The 21,663-nt window shown below is 45.3% G+C and overlaps 1 protein-coding gene across 1 annotated transcript in view; it reads left to right on the forward strand.

The window, feature by feature from the left end:
* Positions 1-21,663, forward strand: part of pdzd2 (PDZ domain containing 2) — a 444,706-nt gene that overhangs the window by 223,709 nt on the left and 199,334 nt on the right. Inside the window, exons 3-4 of the mRNA XM_070868346.1 lie at positions 9,349-9,491; positions 16,850-16,982. Of these exons, the coding sequence (XP_070724447.1) occupies positions 9,349-9,491; positions 16,850-16,982 (276 nt within the window). The remainder of the gene's footprint in view (positions 1-9,348; positions 9,492-16,849; positions 16,983-21,663) is intronic.

The following is a 21,663-nucleotide window of genomic DNA, read 5'->3' on the forward strand; positions in this document are numbered from 1 at the left end:
AGTGTGATAATCTGGTCTAGGTTCGATCGCCTAGATTGGTCAGAGAGGAATTTCCCAGATTTTTTTCTCCCAAATTGGCCTGGGTTTTTTAGCTGTTTTTTTGCCTCTCCCAGGCGATCACATAGTTTCGGGTGGGGTGGAGACTATATATTGTGATACACAATGTATCTCAATTGTGTGAGACGCTCGATGGACCAGAGGGTCTTTACCTGTCTGTCATTGATTGTATGTTTGTAAATATTGTCCACAAAAAGCCTCAAAAAGGGATGGTAATTGCAACAGCAACAGAACAGGGACATCAACAGAAAGCAATGGCCGGAATTGTCTCGTTGCCGTGCGTGCAGATTTGGAGGCGGGTTGGCTGTAGCGAAAATAGGCAGCACGTCGGGAATCTGCCGTCATCCCGTTCTGTTTATTCATTTATGGGCTGTGGGAGTCACTGGCACATCTAGCATTTATTGCCCTTCCCTAATTTCCCTTGAGAAATTGGTGGTGACTGTCTTTTTGAACCCCTGCAGTCCTTGTGGTAAAGGTACTCCCACAATGCTGTTAGTTAGGGAGTTCCATAATTTTGATCCAGCGACGATGAAGGAACGGCGATGTATTTCCAAGTCAGGATGCTGTGTAACTTGGAGGGGAATGTGCAGGTGATGGTGTTCCCATGCACCTGCTGACCTTGTCCTTCTAGGTGGTAGAGGTCGCGGGTTTTGGAGGTGCTGTTGAAGATACCTTGGCGAGTTGCTGCAGTGCATCTTGTAGATGGAACACACTGCAGCCACGGTGCGCCGATGGTGGAGGGAGTAAATGTTGAAGGTGGTGGATGTGGTGCCAATCAAGTGGGCTGCTTTGTCCTGGATGGTGTCGAGCTTTTTGAGTGTTGGAGCTGCACTCATCCAGGCAAGTGGAAAGTATTCCATCATAAAATTCATAAGAAAGCTAGTAATAGTAATAGTGACCATGAAACTTTCAGATTGTCATAAAAACCCATCTGTTTCACTAATGTCCTTTAAGGAAGGAAATCTGCCATCCTTACCCGGTCTGGTCTACATGTGACTCCAGACCCACAGCAATGTGGTTGACTCTTAACTGCCCTCTGAAATGGCAGTTCACCGCCACCTTATCAAGGGCAATTAGGGCTGGGCAATAAATTGTTGTCAGCCATACCCATATGCCACGAATGAATAAAACAAAACACTCCTGACTTGTGCCTTGTAGATGGTGGAAAGGATTTGGGGAGTCAGGAGGTGAGACACTCGCCGCAGAATACCCAGCCTCTGACCTGCTCTTGTTGCCACAGTATTTATGTGGCTGGTCCAGGTAAGTTTCTGGTGACTGGTGACCCCCAGGATGTTGATGGTGGGGGTTTTGAGGTTGGTAATGCCATTGAAATCAAGGGGAGGTGATTAGACTTTCTCATTTTGGAGATGGTCATTGCCTGGCACTTGTGTGGTGTGAATGTTACTAGCCACTTATCAGTCCAATTTTGTCCAGGTCTTGCAGCATGCTGACATGGACTGCTTCATTATCTGAGGAGTTGTGAATGGAACTGAGCATTGAACCTCTACTTTGCCATTCAAAAATAGGATATGAGTCCTGTGTCATACCATCTGTGCTGATCCTTCCTGCCATAACATTTTTATTTACCATCCACAGATATTTACTAGCCATTTCTTTACTACCCAGAAACCTTTCCCACCTGTAGCCACCTACCTTTAAATGAATATGATCTAGAAATTCGGGTTGTTTACGCCTCCTGTTAGCGCCCCCGGGGCGCAAACGACTTTTCATCCGGGCGTGGCACCGCTAACAACTCCCGTTAAATTCCGTTGTAGTTTAGCAGCGGCAGTAACCATTAGCGCCCCGCTCCGCTGCACCAGCGATGACAATGACAGCTTCAGGGGGTGCGTATATGGTGGCCGGCCGCTCATGGGGCGCTAGTTAAAGGACCTTTTTTTAAAAAAAATAATTGCCGCTTTTTTCTTTAGCACCATGGGCGCTTTGAATGCGGGGTCCATGCCGCGATTGGTCAGCCTGGCACTCTACTTCAGTGCCGGGCTGTTGGCACGACACCCCCCCTCCGTGGTGTTCCAGAAAGGCCCATTTTTAAAATGCAGAGTATGTAGCTTGGGCCCTTCCCTTTAATTAAGGGAAGAACCCCTTCTACATGGTAACGCTACATGGCCCAGTGCTTAGCGCTGCGCCCCGCTCCAGACCCACCCGCCCCGCTCGCGCCCCAGAAAGGAAGTGGAGCGTATCATTTTGCACTTCACTTCCTTTCGGGGGCAGAAACCCGAATTTAGCGAGCGGGGCGGGACTGCCACGCCTGCCGCAAATTGTCCCACCTCCCAGATGTTACCGCCCCCAAACGGGTGCAACCTAATTTTACTCCCTATATCCCTTTAAATGACTGTTGCGTCCTTTAAGAGGTGTAGCAATGCTGGAAAAGTACACTTTCTCGGTCCATGGTAAAAGCTCAATTCCAGTATCAGAAAAATAACTTTTACCTTCGAGGGTGTGTGCCATACTGAAGGAGAAGGGAAGGAGATACTGTGACTCAGCAAAGAGCTGAAAGAAACAGTGAATCTGAAATAAACACACAAAATGCGAGAAAAGACAGCGGTTAGCCAGCATTTGGAAGCAAAAGACAGGTTAACATTTCAGTAAATGGAGGGAAACTCTCTTTCAGATGATGACCATCTTGCTGTATTTTTCAAGTCTTTATAATAGTGATTGAAGAGTTTCAAAGGTGCAGAGTTATAAAGATGTTTCTCAATGACAATGATACTTTTACACTTTTAAATTTAGTAATTTTAGCAATCGTAATGGAGAGGATTCTCCCACAATCTTAGGTACTCCATACTGGCTGGCTTGTTGACAAATAAGAAATTTTATTTTGCAATTAAAATTGCTGTTGATAATCTATCTCTTCAATTAGTTTCATTCCTTACTGGATAATAAGATTGGTCCATTGCTTTAATGTTGTAATCCTTAGGATGTTTCTGCAAAGAAATATAGCATTTATACGTTTAAAATGTTTCTTCGAGTGGGGGTTTTCATAGTCTGTTTCTCTGATTCACGGGGGACATAGTCTACGTCTTAGCTGCTGACATTTTATAGCACATTTCTCCCTTGTGCATCTTTTTTCTACTAGCATCCATGTCTCACCAGAACTCTGTTTGTGTGGTATTCCTGACAACATCAAGACTCAAACATATTTGTGTCTGGTAGTACTTTCTAATTACCTACGTAATGATGCCTGTGTCACTGAGAGGATTACGCACCAAAGACTTTCTAGTGTGAATTTGGCTTGTTCTAAAAGATTGGTAGTCTGCATTGTAGGCACAGAACTCAGCCAAAAGTGATTAAAGACAACTTTTATTTGCTGCTGAAATCATTTCATTGAATTGATCACACAAAAAACAAAAAGGCTCAATAAAAAAAGAGGAAAAACTAAAAGATATTAAATAATGTCTTCTCAACAACAACATTTACCTTCTCGACATGGAAAGTGCCAGATTGTTGTAAAATCCCAGCTGATCACGAGTGTGTTAGGGTCCTACCAGCCCTACCTGGTCTCGCTGATGTCACTGTGATTAACTCTCAATACCCTCTGGACAGCTAATGTTGGGCAATAAATACTGCTTTGTCACTGTCATCTACATCCCAACTAAAAAAATGATAAAGAGAGAGAAGATAGATTATGAAAGTAAACTAGCACGAAATGTAAAAACAGATAGTAAGAGTTTCTACATGTACATAAAAAGGAAAAGAGTGGCTAAAGTAAATGTTGGTCCCCTAGAGGATGAGACTGGGGAATTAATAATGGAGAACAGGGAAATGGCAGACGTTGAACAAATATTTTGTATCGGTCTTCATGGTAGAAGACACCAAAAACATCCCAATAGTAGATAATCAAGGGGCTATAGGGAGGGAGGAACTTAATACAATCACTATCACTAATGAAGTAGTACTTGGTAAAATGAGACTAAGGGCCCAAGTTTGCCCCTCTGATTAAAACGGTGCACCTCACGGAGGTGCGGTGACTTTGTAGACGAAAAACGGTGCCGAAAACTTACCTCGGTATTCTCCGCGCTCCTTGGAACGTCGTAGGCCTTGGTCTGGCGCAGCACAAGTGTGGGGGGGGCGGGGTGGAAACAGTGCCGGGACCTCTGCACATGCGCGCTAGAGTGTGCATGCATGTGCAGTAGCTCCTCGCCCCCACAATCTCTGTGTGTGCTCTGCAGGCTGTGTGGGAAGGGCCCAAAGCACGCCGTCCCTAGCCCTGGCCAAATGGGCTCCCTCATCGGCGGCCCGCTGCCTTATCCAACCACACCAGTAAAAGGAGGTCTGAGAGAACCAGAACCCCAGCAGGTTGTCAGTGAAACCCTGCAGCTGGTTAGTATGCTGATGTTTTCCACAAGAGAATCAGTTTAGAAGAAATAGATTGGGTTAGTTAGGTGTCCAATGTCTGAAACAAATAGGAAGCATTGAGACAAATCATGCTGGCAAGGTTCGCAAGGCAACACAATGGATGGAGTAAGTGCACTGCACTTTGTCCATACATTGTGCTGAGTATTTATATGCCATTGGTTAGAATAAAGTTGGAGCCAGCAAAAGAATGCTATTGAAGGCACTGAAAGGGACTGTGTAGAAATAGTTTGGACACGGTTACTTTGTTTTTATTTGTTATTGATTGATTGATTGCTTATTACTTTGGTTTTGGTGCTTTAGGTGCAGGGTTCCTTCTATTTTTTATTTGTTAATTAATTGCTTATTACTTTTTGTAATTTATTTAGTGCTTTGTAAGTTTTGGTGCTAGGTGCAGGTCCCTCTCAGCTTCCTTGTATTTTTTATTTGTTATTGAATGCTTATTTTTGTGCTTTGTTCAATGCTTGATGCTTTAAATGTATTTATGCTTCTTTAATGTTGTTGTGAAGGTGTTTTGCTTTGCAAGGTCCTCTCACTTCCCTTCCCCCCGTCCACCTCTGGCTACCTGCACTGATTTCTTAACTCACTGCAAGGTTTTTCTGTGCGGCCAGAAGTGGCCACATACGCTAGCCTAAGTTAGTTTGGAGTAATTTTTAGAAGTCTAAACTTGCTTAAATGGCCAAAACAGGCGTAAGTGGCTGGTAATGCCCCCTTTTGAAAACAAAACAAAACAAAAAGAAACCTAACTAACTCACTTACACTGGAACAAATTAAATGTGCAGAATTGCGATTTTTAAGATACTCCAAAAAAATTTAGTTGCTCAAAAAAAAAAACGGAGCAACTCCTGGGCAAACTTGGGCCCTCAAGGTGGACAAGTCCCCTGGACCTGATGGCTTACATCCTAAGATCTTAAAAGAAGTGGTTGCAGAGATAGTGGATACATTGGTTATAATCTACCAACATTCCCTGAATTCTGGGGTGGTCCCAGCGGATTGGAAAACCACAAATGTAATGCCCTTATTTAAAAAGGAGGCAGACAAAAAGCAGGAAACTAACATCTAACATCTGTCATTGGGAAAATGCTGGAGTCCATTATTAAGGAACCAGTAGCAGGACATTTGGAAAAGCATGATTCAATCAAGCAGAGTCAGCATGGTTTTATGAAAGGGAAATCATGTTTGACAAATTTGCTGGTGTTCTTTGAGGATGTAACGAGTAGGGTGGATAAGGGGGAACCAGTGGATGTGGTGTATTTGGATTTTCAGAAGGCATTCGATAAGGTGCCACATAAGAGGTTACTGAACAAGATAAAAGCTCACGGGGTTGGGGGTAATATATTAGCATGGATAGAGGATTGGCTAACTAACAAAAAACAGAGAGTTGGGATAAATGGGTCATTTTCTGGTTGGCAAACAGTGACTAGTGGGGTGCTGCAGGGATCGGTGCTGGGTCCTCAACTATTTACAATCTATATTAATGACTTGGATGAAGGGACCGAGTGTAATGTAGCCAAGTTTGCTGATGATACAATGATGGATGGGAAAGCAAATTGTGAGGAGGACACAAAAAATCTGCAAAGGGATATAGACAGGCTAAGTGAGTGGGCAAAAATTTGGCAGGTGGAGTATAATGTGGGAAAATGTGAGGTTATCTACTCTGGCAGAAAAAATAGAAAAGCAAATTATAATTTAAATGGAGAAAAATTGCAAAGTGCTGCAGTACAGAGGGACTTGGTGGTCCTAGTGCATGAAACACAAAAAGTTAGTATGCAGGTACAGCAAGTAATCAGGAAGGCAAATTGAATGTTGGCCTTTATTGCAAGGGGGATAGAGTGTAAAAGTAGAGAAGTCCTGCTACAACTGTACAGGGTATTTGTAAGGCCACATCTTGAGTACTGCGTACAGTTTTGGTCTCCGTATTTAAGGAAGTATATACTTGCATTGGAGGCTCTTCAGAGAAGGTTCACTAGGTTGATTCCGGAGATGAGGGAGTTGATTTATGAAGATAGGTTAAGTAGGTTGGGCCTATACACATTGGAGTTCAGAAGAATGTGAGGTGATCTTATTGAAACATATAAGATAATGAGGGGGCTCGACAAGGTGGATGCAGAGAGGATATTTCCACTGATAGGGGAAACTAAAACTAGGGGATATTATCTCACAATAAGGCGCCGCCCATTTAAAACTGAGATGAGGAGGAATTTCTTCTCTCAGAAGGTTGTACATCTATGGAAGTCTCTGCCCCAGAGAGCTGTGGAGGTTGGGTCATTGAAGATCGACAGATTTTTGAGCGATAAGGGAGCAAAGGGTTATGGGGAGCGGGCAGGGAAGTGGAGCTGAGTCCATGATCAGATCAGCCATGATTTTATTGAATGGCGGAGCAGGCTTGAGGGGCCAAGTAGCCTACTCCTGCTCCTATTTCTTATGTTCTTATGTTCTTAATATAAAAATATATAATGGGGTTGAATTTCCTCAGAAATTACTTAACTCCAGTGGGAGACTGACAAAATTGTCCAGGAGTTTCCAACTTGCCTCCACCAGCCCCTTACAAAGCCAATGCCATCAGGAGGAGCCAGGGGCAGTGACACCCTGTGCTAGGCTTTCCTGTTCACATGACTAAGTCGGGACCTGGCAAATGAATGACCAGCTTAGCTATAAGAATTGGAGAAAAAGACTGATCCTTCGGGGTAGAGAGTGTGTTTTGTATTAAAAAAACAACCCAAATCTCAAAATTATGAAAATGACTGACAGGGGGTACGGTAGCATAGTGGTTATGTTACTGGACTAGTAATCCAGAGACCTAGAGATCCAGGGACATGAGTTCAAATCCTACCATGGCAGCTGTGGAATTTAAATTCAGTTAATTAAATAAATCTGGAATAAAAAGCTGGTATCAGTAATCATGAAATTACTGGATTGTCATAAAAACCCATCTGGTACACTAGAAACATAGAAAATAGGTACAGGAGTAGGCCATTCGGCCCGCCGAGCCTGCACCACCATTCAATATGATCATGGCTGATCATGCATTTCAGTACCCCATTCCTGCTTTCTCTCCATACCCCTTGATCCCTTTAGCTGCGAGGGCCACATCTAACACCCTTTTGAATATATCTAACGAACTGGCCCCAACAACTTTCTCTGGTAGAGAATTCCACATTCCCACAACTCTCTGAGTGAAGAAGTTTCTCCTCATCTCGGTCCTAAATGGCTTACCCTTTATCCTTAGACAGTGACCCCTGATTCTGGACATCCCTAACATCGGGAATATTCTTCCTACATCTAACTTGTCCAATCCCGTCAGAATTTTATATGTTTCTATGAGATCCCCTCTCATTCTTCTAAATTCCATTGAATACAAGCCGAGTCGATCCAGTCTTTCTTCATATGTCAGTCCTGTCATCCCGTGAATCAGTCTGGTGAACCTTCGCTGCACTCCCTCAATAGCAAGAATGTCCTTCCTCAGATTAGGAGACCAAAACTGTACACAATATTCAAAGTATGGCTCACCAAGGCCCTGTACAACTGTAGTAAGACCTCTCTGCTCCTATACTCGAACCCTCTCGCTATGAAGGCCAACATGTCATTTGCTTTCTTTGCTGCCTGCTGCACCTGTATGCCAACCTTCAATGACTGATGTACCATGACACCCAAGTCTCGTTGCACTTCCCCCTTTACCAATCTGTCACCATTCAGATAACCACCAAAGTGGATAACCTCACATTTATCCACATTATACCGCAACTGCCATGTATTTGCCCACTCAACTAACCTGTCCAAATCACCCTGCAGCCTCTTGGCATCCTCCTCAGAGCTCACACTGCCACCCAGCTTCGTGTCATCTGCAAACTTGGAGATATTACATTCAATTCCTGCGTCTAAATCATTAATGTATATTGTAACTAGCTGGGGTCCCAGCACTGAACCTTGCGGTACCCCACTAGTCACTGCCTGCCATTCTGAAAAGGACCTAATGTCCTTTACGTAAGGAAATCTTACGTCTTTACCTTGCCTGGCCCATATGTGACTCCGGACCCAAAGCAATGTAGTTGACTCTTAACTGCCCTCTGAATCGGCCTAGCAAACCCCACTCAGTTGTACCAAACCACTATGAAAAAGACCTTCACCACATGGACTGCAGTGTTTTTAGAACATGGCTCACATACCATCTTCTCTAGGGCAATTAGGGATAGGTAGTAAATGCTAGCCTTTCCAGCGACACCCGCATCCTGTGAATGAATTTTTTTACAATGTGGTGCTGCTTCATGAGAGTGCAAAGGGGAGTTGCCCTGTTCAAACTTGAACAGATTCCATGCTTTCACCAATGTTCAGTGGGGGACTCACTTGCAAACACTATTTGCTGTTGGCTGTGTAATTGAAATGCAGGAGAATGTACACTGGGCAGAGACAGATGTGCACTATCTGTCCGTTCTCTGATTATGAAACCTGGCTGCACTGCTGCTGTCACCTCAAAGAGTTCAATGAGCTTCACTTACCTCAACTCCAATTCATCATGCATATCAAAGAGTGCTGTCATTACAGAAAGTCGACCAACGGTTCCATTTTTCTTTCAGAATTTGATGCCAGCATTAATATCTAAACCAAATTAATAGTCTTCTGCAAATGGCAAATAAATGTAAAAGCCGAAGTAGCTTATTACTGGCAGAAATCTCTCTTTCCTCTGCCTTCAGTCCAATCTCAATCTCTGTCCTATTTGTTTTACTCAGCTATTCTGTTGTTTTGTGATATGTTAGTCACGGAGGAAGTTTTCAGAGAGACTGTGAGCTCGGAGCATATGCTTGAGAAAGGTGCCTTAATGAACAGCATGCACAAATATATTTGTATTTTAAAAGAAGCATTGCCATAGATATTTATTCATTGTCGATACTTTTATCTTCTGTGGGATTCCCCCCCCTCCAGCGGGAAGGCTGCCAAATATGGAAGATGCACATGGTGAAGGGTTCAGATGGACTTGGTATTCAGATCACGGGAGGCCGGGGATCCAAACGTTCACCTCATGGCATCATTGTTACATACGTTGAAGAGGGAGGAGCAGCTCAAAGGTAAGCAGTAGTATCTGGACAATAGTAATCTATCAACACTATCCTGTGTTTATTATTCAGTTATCTATTCAGAAACATGCATGAAATAGTTGTAATTTAAGAGAAAAAGAAAAGCGTGGTTATACATTTTTATTGCAGCTCCAGTTTTGTTAAATCATTTAAACAAGATTCTATTTCAGAAATGAACAGAATTTTTTCAGCACTTGATAGTGCAAGATTGAAAGAAAGAGCTTGTATTTATATGACACCTTTCACAACCTCAGGAGATCCAAAGTGCTTTACAGCCAAAGAGGTACTTTTGAAGTGTAGTCACTGTTTTAATGGAAGAAATGAGGCAGCCTATTTATGCATTGTAAGGTCCCACAAATAGCAATCAGATAACTGACCAGATAATCTGTTTTAGTGATGTTAGTTGAGGGATAACTATTGCCCAGGATACTTTGAATCACAGTGCCGGGATATTTTATGTCCACTTGTTTAACTTCTCATCCAAAAGATGGCAATTGTGATAGTTCAGCATTGCCTCAGTACTGCATTGAAGTGTCAGCCTAGATTATGCTGGAATTTTGTTCAGTACTTTCCCTCTTAAGGTTTGCAGACAACTGTGGTTTTGACTTAATTTTTCTTTCTCAGCTCATGGAGCTAAACAGAAAATTACTCGATTGGCTTGTAGTTGTTAAATACAATCCAGGGAGACAATCTGCTCTTCAATTCAAAGAGGAAATCAATTAACAAGCTTGCATTGACCTCTGTGAAGCACTTGTCCTTTTCTTCACCATAAATCAAACAGCAACCTGAAAGTTATAATTGACAGGGCAAGTTACCAATTTTTGAAACTCAAACTTCCAATTACAGAGGTGAAACAGGAGCACATCCAGAGGAAATATATCTTGAAGCCAGACAATAAATAATGTTGGATCCAGAATGTAGACATATTTAGTACTGTAGCCAAAAGTGTGGTTCTAACTATCTACACCACACCACTCGCAGTTTACACATCCTTCTTAATGTCTTCTCATATTGCTGCTGCCACCCCTGTTATGGTTACCACTTGCTTCTAGTTTGGTACAAAGCACTAAATTCTGGTTAACCCTTGCCACTGGATAAAGGCCTAGCTCTATCAAGCCTGTATGGTGGCTGATGTGCAACGGTCACCACACATTAAAAAATCCACACACAGGCATCATCCAGGCTGAAATATCGGGTCCTGCATTGAAACATCTATGAACTCATCCCTTTTGGTGTGGAAGCAAGTCATCCTTGTTCGAGGTACCGCCTATGATGATGATGATGCAACATGAGTCGGCATAGCCCCTCCCCAAATGTCTACAAGGCACCAAATAAACTCTTACATTTTTTTTAAATTGTGCAAAATAAAATTATCTTTGACACTCTGGTTGCAGCAGCAGATGGTATCCAGTCACATGACAACTACTATGAGAAGTACTTGTGGCGTGGTAGGTGTGATGTTGTCATTTCAGAATTGCCTGTGCCATTTTATTTAAAGCAACAAGCTCCAAAAAGATGAAGCTGAAGTATTTGAATTTTGAAGATCTGAATATTCAGTGAATTAATCTAAATTCAGCAAAATTTGGTTGACTCTCGATTTTGAATTCAGTTCAGTGTTTGTCATGTATGTAACCTCTATGTAACACCACTGCAATACTGTATATACTTAAGCAATGCACACCTTGACCACAGGGGGTGAACTTGTGGGAGACACTCCTTACCTGGTCATCCAGGTATATAAAGGCAGGTCCCACGCAGGGTCGGTACTTCTTGGTCCTGTGAATAAAGGTTCAGGTCATCGAGTGACCTTGTCCATAGAATATGCCTCGTGTGGGTTTTATGCCATTGAGTAAGGACTTTACATTGACGATGAGAAACGGGAATCACCGACCCACGAGAATGGCCACCGGTAGCATAGAGGAACGGTACCGTATTGGTGAGGACTGGGACAATTTCATTGAGAGGCTCCAGCAAAGCTCTGTCACGAAAGAATGGCTGGGAGATGCAGCGGCCGACAAGCGAAAGGCCCATCTGCTGACCAGCTGGAGACCTAAGACGTACGCGCTTATGAAGGACCTACTAGCATCTGAAAAGCCGGCGGACAAAATCTTTGAAGAGCTCAGCAAACTAATCGGTGAGCACCTCAAACCGGCGAGCAGCATACACATGGCCCGACACAGATTCTATGCCCACTGACGTCGTGAAGGACAAAGCATACCGGACTTCGTTGCGGACCTCCGGCGTTTGGCCAGCCTCTGTAAGTTCACAGACACCTGCAGGGGGGAGATATTAAGGGACTTCTTTATTGAGAGCATCGGTCATGCGGGGATTTTCCGAAAGTTAATTGAGACCAAGGACTTGACTTTGGAAGCGGTGGTGTTGATGGCTCAGACTTTCATGGTGGGGGAGGAAGAAACCAAAATAATGTACGCGCGCAATTTTGCCTTCAACGCGGCGGGGGATCAGGGAGTCAATATCATAAACGCGACTCAAAGTCCCGCAGATAGGCAAGGGCAGTTCGACACACCCCAGGCAGCAATAGACCCCAGAGTAGGTTTTCAACAGAGACAATGGCAGGCTGAACGGACATTTCTGCCATCACAGTGGACAATGCGGTCTGGGATGGGGCCATTGACACCCGCTAACAGGGTACTCAAGGGCAGCCAAAGGGACAATCAGCGAGAAATGCTGGGTCATAGCTCCTTTGTTCACAACAATGGGAATCTCAGCTCATGCTGGAGGAGTGGGGGAAAACACTCTGTCAGGACTTGCAGGTTTCAACAATTTGTCTGCAGAAATTGCAACCTCAGTGGCCATCTAGCTCGAAAGTGCAGGAAGCCTGTAACCAGGCTAATTTACAAGACGGATGGACCAGAAGAGGGGTCTGTGAGGCAGGATGACTCTTGGGGCAAATCAATGGACGCTGAAGTTCAGCGGGGTTATGTGGCAAACATTCACAGCTCATATACCAAAACGCCACCAATGATGATGAAGGTCTTATTAAACGGCATCCCTGTATGCATGGAGCTGGACACGGGGGCATTCAACAATCCGAAAAGCTATGGCCACTCAAAGCCAGTAGACCCAAACTAGAACGCATTGAGACACAACTACGGACGTATACCAAAGAAATCATTCCAGTACTAGGCAGTGCAATGTGGCGGTCACACACAATGGATCAGTGAACCGGCTGCCACTCTGGATTGTCCCAGGCAATGGTCCACACTGTTGGGAAGGAGCTAGTTAGCTGAGATGAACTGGAAATGGGGGGACGTGCACGCAATGTCATCTGTGGAGCGAAGTTCGTGCTCACAAGTCCTACAACAATTTGAGTCACTATTCCAACCTGCCGTCGGGATGTTCAAAGGTACCAAAGTAATGATTCGCATCACCCCGGACGCCAGACCAGTGCACCACAAAGCCAGAGCGGTGCCGTATGTGATGCAGGAGAAAATTGAGAGCGAATTGGACCGTTTGCTGAGAGAGGGCATCATCTCGCCCGTTGAATTCAGCGACTGGGCGAGCCCCATCGTTCCCGTTCTAAAAGCGGGTGGTTCTGTCAGGATCTGTGGCGACTACAAGGCCACTATCAATCGGGTATCCCTACAAGACCAATAACCGCTCCCGAGAGCGGAGGATCTTTTCGCCACGCTGGCAGGCGGCAAGCTGTTTACCAAGTTGGATCTCACTTCAGCCTACATGACCCAAGAACTGGCCGTCGAATCTAAACTACTGACCACTATCACTACGCACAAGGGACTGTTCGTTTACAACAGGTGCCCGTTTGGCATTCGATCAGCGGCCGCGACTTTTCAAAGAAACATGGAAAGCCTGCTTAAATCCATTCCCGGAACAATCGTATTTCACGACGACATCCTCATCACGGGTCGTGACACCAAGGAACACCTCCACAACGTGGAGGAGGTGCTATGCCGACTGGACCGGGTAGCCTGCGACTCAAGGAGTCTAAATGTGTGTTTTTGGCTCCTGAGGTTGAGTTCCTGGGCAGGAGGGTTGCTGTAGATGGGATTCGGCCCACCGAATCCAAAACAGAGGCGATTCGACGAGCGCCCAGGCCCGGCAACACATCGAAGTTGCGTTCATTTCTGGGACTCTTGAACTATTTCGGGAACTTTCTGCCGAACTTAAGCACGTTGTTGGAGCCACTTCACATGCTCCTGTGTAAGGGTTGTGATTGGTTTTGGGGGGACTGTCAAGAATGGGCTTTCAATCGGGCGCGGAACCTACTTTGTTCAAATAAGTTATTGACCCTGTACGAACCCTGTAAGAAATTGGTTCTAACATGTGATGCATCGTCCTATGGGGTTGGGTGCGTGTTGCAGCAGAGTAATGCCGAGGGCCAACTACAACCTGTGGCTTATGCTTCCAGGTCACTCTCTCAAGCAGAACGGGGATATGGGATGGTTGAGAAGGAGACACTCGCATGTATCTATGGTGTAAAAAAATGCATCAGTACCTTTTTGGCAGGAGGTTCGAGTTAGAAACGGACCGCAAGCCGTTAACATCCCTGTTGTCAGACAACAAGGCTGTCAATGCCAACACATCAGCTCGCATACAGCGATGGGCTCTCACGCTGGCTGCTTATGACTACTCCATCCGGCACCGGCCTGGCACCGAAAATTTGCGCTGACACGCTCAGCAGGCTTCCACTGGCCACCACTGAGGGGGCAGCGGAACAAAGCGCTGAGATGGTCATGGCCGTTGATGCCTTTGACGGCGCAGGCTCCCCCATCAGAGCCCGCCAGATCAAAGTCTGGACCAACAGAGATCCCCTCCTATCTCTGATTAAGAAATGTGTCCTGACTGGTGATAGGGCGCCCGCACATGCAACATGCCCTGAGGAGGTCAGACCGTTTCACAGGCGGATGGATGAGCTCTCCATCCAAGCTGACTGCCTACTATGGGGCAGACAAGTAGTTATGCCCCAGAGGGGCAAGGAGGCATTCATCAGGGAACACCACAGCGAGCATCCAGGCATCGTTCTGATCAAGGCCATTGCCCGGTCACATGTTTGGTGGCTGGGAATTGATTCAGACCTGGAACACTGTGTTCGCAGGTGCACGACATGTGCCCAGCTGGGTAATGCCCACTGGGAGGCCCTGCTCAGCCCATGGCCCTGGCCCATCAGGCCATGGTCACATATTCATGTAGACTACATGGGCCCATTAATGGGAAAAATGTTTCTCATTGTGGTAGATGAGTACTCGAAATGGATCGAATGCATCATTTTGAATTCGTGCACGACATCCACCACTGTGGAGAGTCTACGTGCGGTCTTTGCAACCCATGGCTTGCCGGACATCCTTGTTAGTGATAATGGCCCATGTTTCACGAGCTACGAATTCCGGGAGTTCATGTCGGGCAATGGCATCAACCAAGTCAGGACAGCACCGTTCAAGCCGGCCTCCAATGGCCAGGCGGAACGTGCGGTCCAAATCATTAAACAAGGCATGCTCAGGATTCAAGGACCCTCCCTTCAATGCCGCCTATCACGCCTCCTGCTGGCCTATAGGTCCCAACCGCAGTCGCTCACGGGGGTCCCGCCCGCTGAGCTACTAATGAAACGGACACTCAAAACTCGGTTGTCCCTCATTCACCCAGTCCTGACCAACATAGTTGAGGGCAAGCGCCAGTCCCAAAACGAGTACCATGTCCGAAGCTCAAGGGGGAGATGTATAGAAATAAATGACCCCGTATTTGTCCTCAATCACGCTGTGGGGCCCAAATGGCTTGAGGGTACTGTAATAGACAAAGAGGGGAACAGGGTCATCGTGGTTAAACTTAACAATGGGCAGATATGCCTCAAGCATCTGGACCAAATCAAAAAAAGATTCACCATGGACACTGAGGAACCCGAGGAAGATAATGAGATGGTGCTCACACCACCGCCAGTGAACGAGCAACAAGAACATTCAGCAGCATGCACAGTCCCGGCTGTCAGCCCGGACAGGCCGGAATCACCACAGGTGACAGACACACATACCAAGGCTCAACAACCAGAGCCCTAACTGCGGCGCTCCACGAGGGAGCATAGACCACCTGAAAGACTTAACCTATGATCCCAATAAGACTTTGGGGGGGAGGTGATGTCATTTATGTAACCTCTATGTAACACCACTGCAATACTGTATATACTTAAGAAATGCACACTTTGACCACAGGGGGTGAACTTGTGGGAGACACTCCTTACCTGGTCATCCAGGTATATAAAGGGAGGTCCCACGCAGGGTCGGCACTTCTTGGTCCTGTGAATAAAGGTTCAGGTCATCGAGTGACCTTGTCCATAGAATATGCCTCGTGTGGGTTTTGTGCCATTGAGTAAGGACTTTACAGTGTTCATCATTATGGACAGCACAACTGCAGAACTGATATGGATCATTATGTCATTATAAGGGGATATGCTAGATTTCTCCCCATACTATCTCCATCTTGAAGGCCTGTCATTGCTCAGTTACTGTTTTACTGTCAATCATTGTTTCCAGTCCACCTGTGCTAGATCCTTTCTCACATCACTGAAATGATCTCACTTCCAGTTGGGTATTTTCATTGTTGATTTTTCTTTGTCCCTTTCCGTAACTACTTTAAACCTAATTATATTATGATCATTATTACCCAGATGTTCTCCCACTGAAACACACTCCGCTTGCCCTACTTTATTTCCGGGAACTAGATCCAGCACTACTTCCTTCCTCATTAGGCTAGAAATATACTGATAAAAAAAGTTCTCCTCTACACATTTTAGGAATTCTTTACCATCCTTGCCATTTATACTTTCCCCCCCTGGTCTATATTAGGGTAATTGAAGTCGCCTTCTATTGCCGCTCCATTATTTTTACATTTCACTGAAATTTGCCTGCAGATTTGCTCCTTCATCACTTTCTCACTATTCAGAGGTCTGTAGCAGACACCCAGCAATGTAACAGTTCCTTTTATGTTCCGACGCAGGGATCATTGCCAGATTGCACTGGCAGTGCAAACAGATTTCTAGGCCTACATGTTTTACTGATTTCCTGATTATTGTTTGAAATCTGAAATTTCACCTTGCATCTGACGTTTTTTGGACAATGCACACAATTAGTACCACAAGTTCTAAGATGGCTGTTGCAATTGAGAGGGCGTCATTTGCTTTTTTATGTATTGAAAGAAAGAACTTGAATTTATGTAGCGCCTTTCACGACCTCAGGATGTCCCAAAGTGCTTCACAGGCAGTGAATTGCTTTTGAAGTGCAGTCACTGTGTAATGTAAGGATGTCATGCATGCTGTTCACTTTTTTAAAGATAGTCCAGTTCTATCACTTGTCTGATAGTTTTGCTCCTTTCTTCTACAGGGATGGAAGATTGAAATCTGGTGATGAGCTGTTGATGATTAATGGACAGTCACTGGTTGGACTCTCACACCAAGAGGCAGTTGCCCTACTTCGGTCAGCAGCGGGACTTGTACAACTAGTTGTTGCAAGCAGGGTAGGTGCTTCATTTTGGATAAAAGTTTTTTTTCAGTTTTCTCCCCATTTCTCTTGAAAGCACTGTGGCAGATTTCCTTTTTATTGAGCCTGGGAGTAAAAGATCATCTTGGTGTAGCTTATAGTGGGAAATCAGGCAAGGGGATTGCATGCCTATAATGTAGCCCACTCAATTGTACATCCATCCATTTAAATGGGTGGACAATTGGGCAGGTTCTGGTACTGGTCTGTGGTCCTTGGCCAATTTTCCTCTATGTGTTGTGCCTTGGTGAAGAAAGCCCTTTTAGGAGCCTCACCTTCCAGGAGTGCAAGTTAATGAAATGACCCCCCTGCACTAAGATGGGTCAAATGGTCTTCCCCTTCTATAATTACCTTGCAATCACAAGGCTGGAGGAGTGGCGTACATATAACTTTATCCTTCCACATGCGGATTTTATGGTGTATGACCTATTAATTCTATGTCTAGTTGAAAAATTAAATGTTTATGTGCAGGATTCATTACACAGAGACATAGAAAATAGGAACAGTAATAGGCCATTCGGCCCTTTGAGCCTGCACCGCCATTCAATATGATCATGGCTGATCCTCTATCTCAACACCATATTCCCGCTTTCTCACCATATCCCTTGATGCCTTTTGTGTCCAGAAATCTATCTATCCCCTTCTTAAATGTATTCAGTGACTTGGCCTCCACAGTCTTCTATGTTAGAGAATTCCACAGGTTCACCACCCTCTGAGTGAAGAAATTTCTCCTCATCTCAATCCTAAATTTCCTACCCTGTATCCTGAGACTGTGACCCCTTGTTCTAGACTTCCCAGCCAGGGGAAACATCCTCCCCGCATCCAGTCTGTACAACCCCGTCAGAATTTTATACGTTTCAATGAGATCCCCTCTCATTCGTCTAAACTCGAATTTCATTTGATACTCCAGCCATTGTCTTAATCAGGCAATAGCCATCGTTCTCTATCATTAATGTTGAATTATTCTTAGCCTATGTTTAAAATGTATTCAAAACTGAAACAGTGTTGATAAATTATGGTGTTATGTTTAATTCATGTCTTGAATATTAGATTTTAATTCAATTCGTGATCTAGATTTTGTGGCTAATTATCCCCTAGAGATCGCAGTTCTACAAAGGACTCTGTGTGTATGCTTTCTATTTCATAAACAGATAGGTGTTTCTATTACATTTGCAAAGAATACATTGAAAAGAACAACTCATGCAGTGGGACCCCACTGGAAAACCTTGAGACATGTAAAGGAATTGCCAAAATTGCACCCCAGCTTATATATAGGTTCTTGATCATATATTGCATATTGTGTATTGTACATTGATCCATTCTTGCGCTGTTAAACTATTTCAAAATGAAGTTTATAGAACAAGGTATCCACTGCAAGGCACCACTAAGGTTGAAAAGAATAAGAGCGAAGACAAGGTAAATTGAGAAATTGAGGAACACCGAGGAAGATGAGAAGTTCCATACTTCTGGTGCTGGAAAGCAATGGGATAGAGTAGGAAACTGCAGCAAGCCTTGATTTCACGATTGCGAAGAAGCAGGAGAGAGGAAATAAATGTGTGGAGCGATGTATTTGGAGTTTAGGAGGAACAAGGGAAGAAAGTTCAGAGCAACAATAATCATAGTTGTATCAGTAAAATAGAGAAAGACAAGAAAGGTTACTGATAAGCTCATAATAAAGGATGAAACTGAGTACTGTGTACAATGAGCAAGTGTGACCTTAGCTCCTTTAATGAGACTCCAGAGTGCAGGTACCTTGTGGGTGGCCTGCTTATATACCGTGCTCCCAAGGGATGCTGGGATCCCTTGGGACTCCAACAGGTATGCCCTCTGGTGGTAGTGTAATACAGATTGCAAGAGGTTAAATACATAACATCACTCCTCTGTGAAGTCAATAGTATACTTATTTACAAGGTGAGATGATCTGGGGCTTTTCGTTCCCTTGTCGATCGTCTCGGTACAAATGCGGGTGTGGGTGAGTTGGTCAGTTCTTCACTGGGCTGCTGGGCAGCCGGCCTTGCCGGGCTGCTGGGGATGGTGAGTTCGGCTTCATGGTCAACCATGATGTCAGTTGCCACTTGTGTGTGTGTTGGAGGGTCAAAGTTGGTGGTGTCTTCTTCGGTTTGTTCGTAGCTGTTGGTGAACCGCAATTTGATCTGGTCCAAATGTTTTCTGTGCGTTTGTCCATTGGCCAATTTGACCTGAAACACCCTACTCCCCTCTTTGGCTGTAACCGTGCCAGCGAGCCATTTGGGACCATTTCTATATTTGAGTACAAACACAGGATCATTGATCTCAATATCCCGTGACAAATTTGCACGGTCATGGTACACACTTTGTTGATGCCGCCTGCCCGCCACGTGATCATGGAGATCAGGGTGGACCAGAGAGAGCCTTGTTTTGAACGCCCTTATCATGAGCAGCTCGGCCGGGGATACTCTGGTGAGTGATAGCTGAGCAACATTCGGAACAGCCAGGTCTGCAGGGAACCTTCCGACACACATTTCAAGCTTTGCTTGATGGTCTGAACTGAATCAATGGATCAAGCACGTCACATCTGCCTGTTCTGTCTGGCTGTTGGATTTCCTTGAATTCAGTACTGGTGAAACACGGCTCATTGTCGCTGACCAGGACATCAGGCAGGCCGTGCATGGCATACATGGCTCGTAAGCTTTCAATAGTGGCCGAGGACGTGCTTACAGACATTATTGCACATTCATTCCATTTAACATTTTGCCTAGAAATGGGCCCGCATAGTCCACGTGGATCCTCGACCACGGTTTGGAGGGCCACGGCCACAAACTTAGCGGTGCCTCTCTGGGTGCATTGCTCAGCTGAGAGCAAGTGTTGCACTGGCGCACGCATGACTCTAAATCTGAGTCAATGCCAGGCCACCGTACATGGGATCTGGCTATGGCTTTCATCATTACAATGCCTGGGTGGGTGCTGTGCAGTTCACAAATGAACGTATCTCTGCTTTTCTTGGGCACACTATTGCCCCACAACAGACAGTCCGTCTGCAGGGACATTTCATCTTTGCGCCCGTGGAATGACTTAATCGCCTCTAGTTCCCATGGAGTACACAGTTTTTTACCAAGGACAGTAAAGGATCCTGGCTGGTCCAGGTCCTGATCTGGCGGGTCGTGACGGGGGACTTTTCGTTCTCGAATGCATCCATTACCATGAGCAAGTCCGCGGGCTGTGCCATTTCCACCCTGGTGGTGAGCAATGGCAGCCAACTGAGAGCATCTGCGCAATTCGCTATGCCTGGTCTGTGGCGGATTACATAGTTGTATGCCGACAGCGTGAACGCCCATCTTTGGATGCGGGCAGAGGCGTTGGTGTTCATCCCTTTGCTCTCAGAGAACAGCGATATGAGCGGCTTATGGTAAGTTTCAAGCTCAAACCTGAGGCCAAATAAGTACTGGTGCATTTTTTTTATCCCGTGAACGCCGCCAGAGCCTCTTTTTCAATCATGCTGTAGGCCCTTTCGGCCTTGGACAAACTCCTGGACGCATAAGCGACCAGTTGCAAAATCCATGATTTGTTAGCCTGTTGTAACACACACCCGACCCCGTATGACGACACATCGCAAGCTAGCACTAATCTTTTACAAGGGTTATACAGGACAAGCAATTTGTTTGAACACAACAGATTTCTGGCTTTCTTAAAGGCAGCCTCTTGTGAATTCCCCCATACCCAGTCCCTTGCGCAGTAGCGCATGTAGGGGTTCTAGCCGGGTGCTTAACCCAGGTAGGAAATTACTGAAATAGTTAAGGAGTCCCAGGAACAACCGTCATATCACGTTCTGTGGTCTCGGCACATTCTTGATGGCCTCCGTCTTGGCATCGGTGGGTCAGATGCCATCTGCTGCAATTCTTCTTCCCAAGAACTCGACCTCCTGTGCCAGGAAAACACACTTCGAGCATTTCAACCTGAGCCCCACGCGATCCAACCTCTTCCAGGTTCTGCAAGTGTTCAATGGTGTCCCGACCTGTAACCAGTATGTCATCCTGGGAAACCACAGTGCGAGGAACAGACTCTCCATAGAAACATAGAAACATAGAAAATAGGTGCAGGAGTAGGCCATTCAGCCCTTCTAGCCTGCACCGCCATTCAATGAGTTCATGGCTGAACATGCACTTCAGTACCCCATTCCTGCTTTCTTGCCATACCCCTTGATCCCTCGAGTAGTAAGGACTTCATCTAACTCCCTTTTGAATATATTTAGTGAATTGGCCTCAACTACTTTCTGTGGTAGAGAATTCCACAGGTTCACCACTCTCTGGGTGAAGAAGTTTCTCCTCATCTCGGTCCTAAAAGGCTTACCCCTTATCCTTAGACTGTGACCCCTGGTTCTGGACTTCCCCAACATTGGGAACATTCTTCCTGCATCTAACCTGTCTAAACCCGTCAGAATTTTAAACGTTTCTATGAGGTCCCCTCTCATTCTTCTGAACTCCAGTGAATACAAGCCTAGTTGATCCAGTCTTTCTTGATAGGTCAGTCCCACCATCCCGGGAATCAGTCTGGTGAATCTTCGCTGCACTCCCTCAATAGCAAGAATGTCCCTCCTCAAGTTAGGAGACCAAAACTGTACACAATACTCCAGGTGTGGCCTCACCAAGGCCCTGTACAACTGTAGCAACACCTCCCTGCCCCTG

This window comes from Pristiophorus japonicus, chromosome 2 (genome assembly GCF_044704955.1).
Source record: "Pristiophorus japonicus isolate sPriJap1 chromosome 2, sPriJap1.hap1, whole genome shotgun sequence".
Classification (NCBI taxonomy): domain Eukaryota; kingdom Metazoa; phylum Chordata; class Chondrichthyes; family Pristiophoridae; genus Pristiophorus; species Pristiophorus japonicus.